The 976-nt window shown below is 57.0% G+C and overlaps 1 protein-coding gene across 1 annotated transcript in view; it reads right to left on the minus strand.

Moving 5' to 3' along the window:
* EMH_0084950 (met-10 domain-containing protein, putative) overlaps positions 1-976 on the minus strand; it is a gene marked incomplete at both ends in the record, with an annotated part of 2911 nt that overhangs the window by 456 nt on the left and 1479 nt on the right. The window contains 4 exons of the mRNA XM_013500841.1: positions 1-85; positions 231-284; positions 469-638; positions 838-974. Of these exons, the coding sequence (XP_013356295.1) occupies positions 1-85; positions 231-284; positions 469-638; positions 838-974 (446 nt within the window). The remainder of the gene's footprint in view (positions 86-230; positions 285-468; positions 639-837; positions 975-976) is intronic.

Consider the following 976-nt stretch of genomic DNA (forward strand, 5'->3'; position numbering starts at 1 on the left):
TGCTGCTGCATTCGCCGCGGAGAAACGCAAGGGGTAAATCGAAGGCAAGACAGTACATCCGTTTGTGAGGAGCGACATCTCGTACCTGAAGCTCACATGACAATCACCAGGCGGCGCTGGCGGCGCATGGGCAGCAGCAGAAGCTGCAAGGCTGGTGCCGTGCTGGCCAGGTGTAAGGTCTGTGTGGGCGCCCGCAAAGTGCGCAGAGGGAGAATGAGCAGTACACGAACCTCTTGAATATCCACGGGTTCCGGCCAACAGCCAAGGGCAGCTTCAACTCGTGGCTGAGACGAGCCATACCAAGACACACATGAGCGCATGTCAGACGGAAAAGCGATAGTGAATATGGAACGTTGCTTACCCACGCAAAGTGCACGTTGTATTACGCGCAAGGTGGAGCGCCGATGCATCTTGAACAATGCACACAACCGAGTCCCAGCTTTCCCTGCAGTTGAAAGTACTCCTTACCTTAAGCTCTTGCTCCGGCTTAGGGTCCCTACAAAAAGCGTAACAGTGTACGCGCCATTTAGAAATCTGGGTTGTCTCCCCAGCTGCTGCGTTGTCGCTCAGCGCCTCTCCATCGGGGCGGCGCCTCTTTGGCTGGGGCTCTGATTCACTCAATAACCCTGGAAATACATCTGAATAGCAGACAGCACAAGCAGCTGGAGAGGCTAGAGATTGTACCCGCCTGTGCGGGCAGCTGAAGCACTGGGCGGGCGGACACCCGACGAAACAATGCACTGCATCAACGCACTTCTCCACCCTGTACCAGATAGTCACGCGAGACTGACCCAGGAACTCAATCGCTAGCTCTGGCAGGTTCATTAGCACATGCACCTCCGCTGCTTTTCGGTTCTCGTTCCTCTTTGCAGCGGGGCCTTCCGCTTTGGGCGGGGTTCCGCCTGATTGCATGCGCTTCTGTAGGAGGGCAGTGATTGCCGCTGGCTGCCCCTGAGAGCGGAGGAAGTCCCGAGCG

Source organism: Eimeria mitis, genomic scaffold, assembly GCF_000499745.2.
Source record: "Eimeria mitis Houghton genomic scaffold, Emh_scaff5931, whole genome shotgun sequence".
Lineage (NCBI taxonomy): Eukaryota > Apicomplexa > Conoidasida > Eucoccidiorida > Eimeriidae > Eimeria > Eimeria mitis.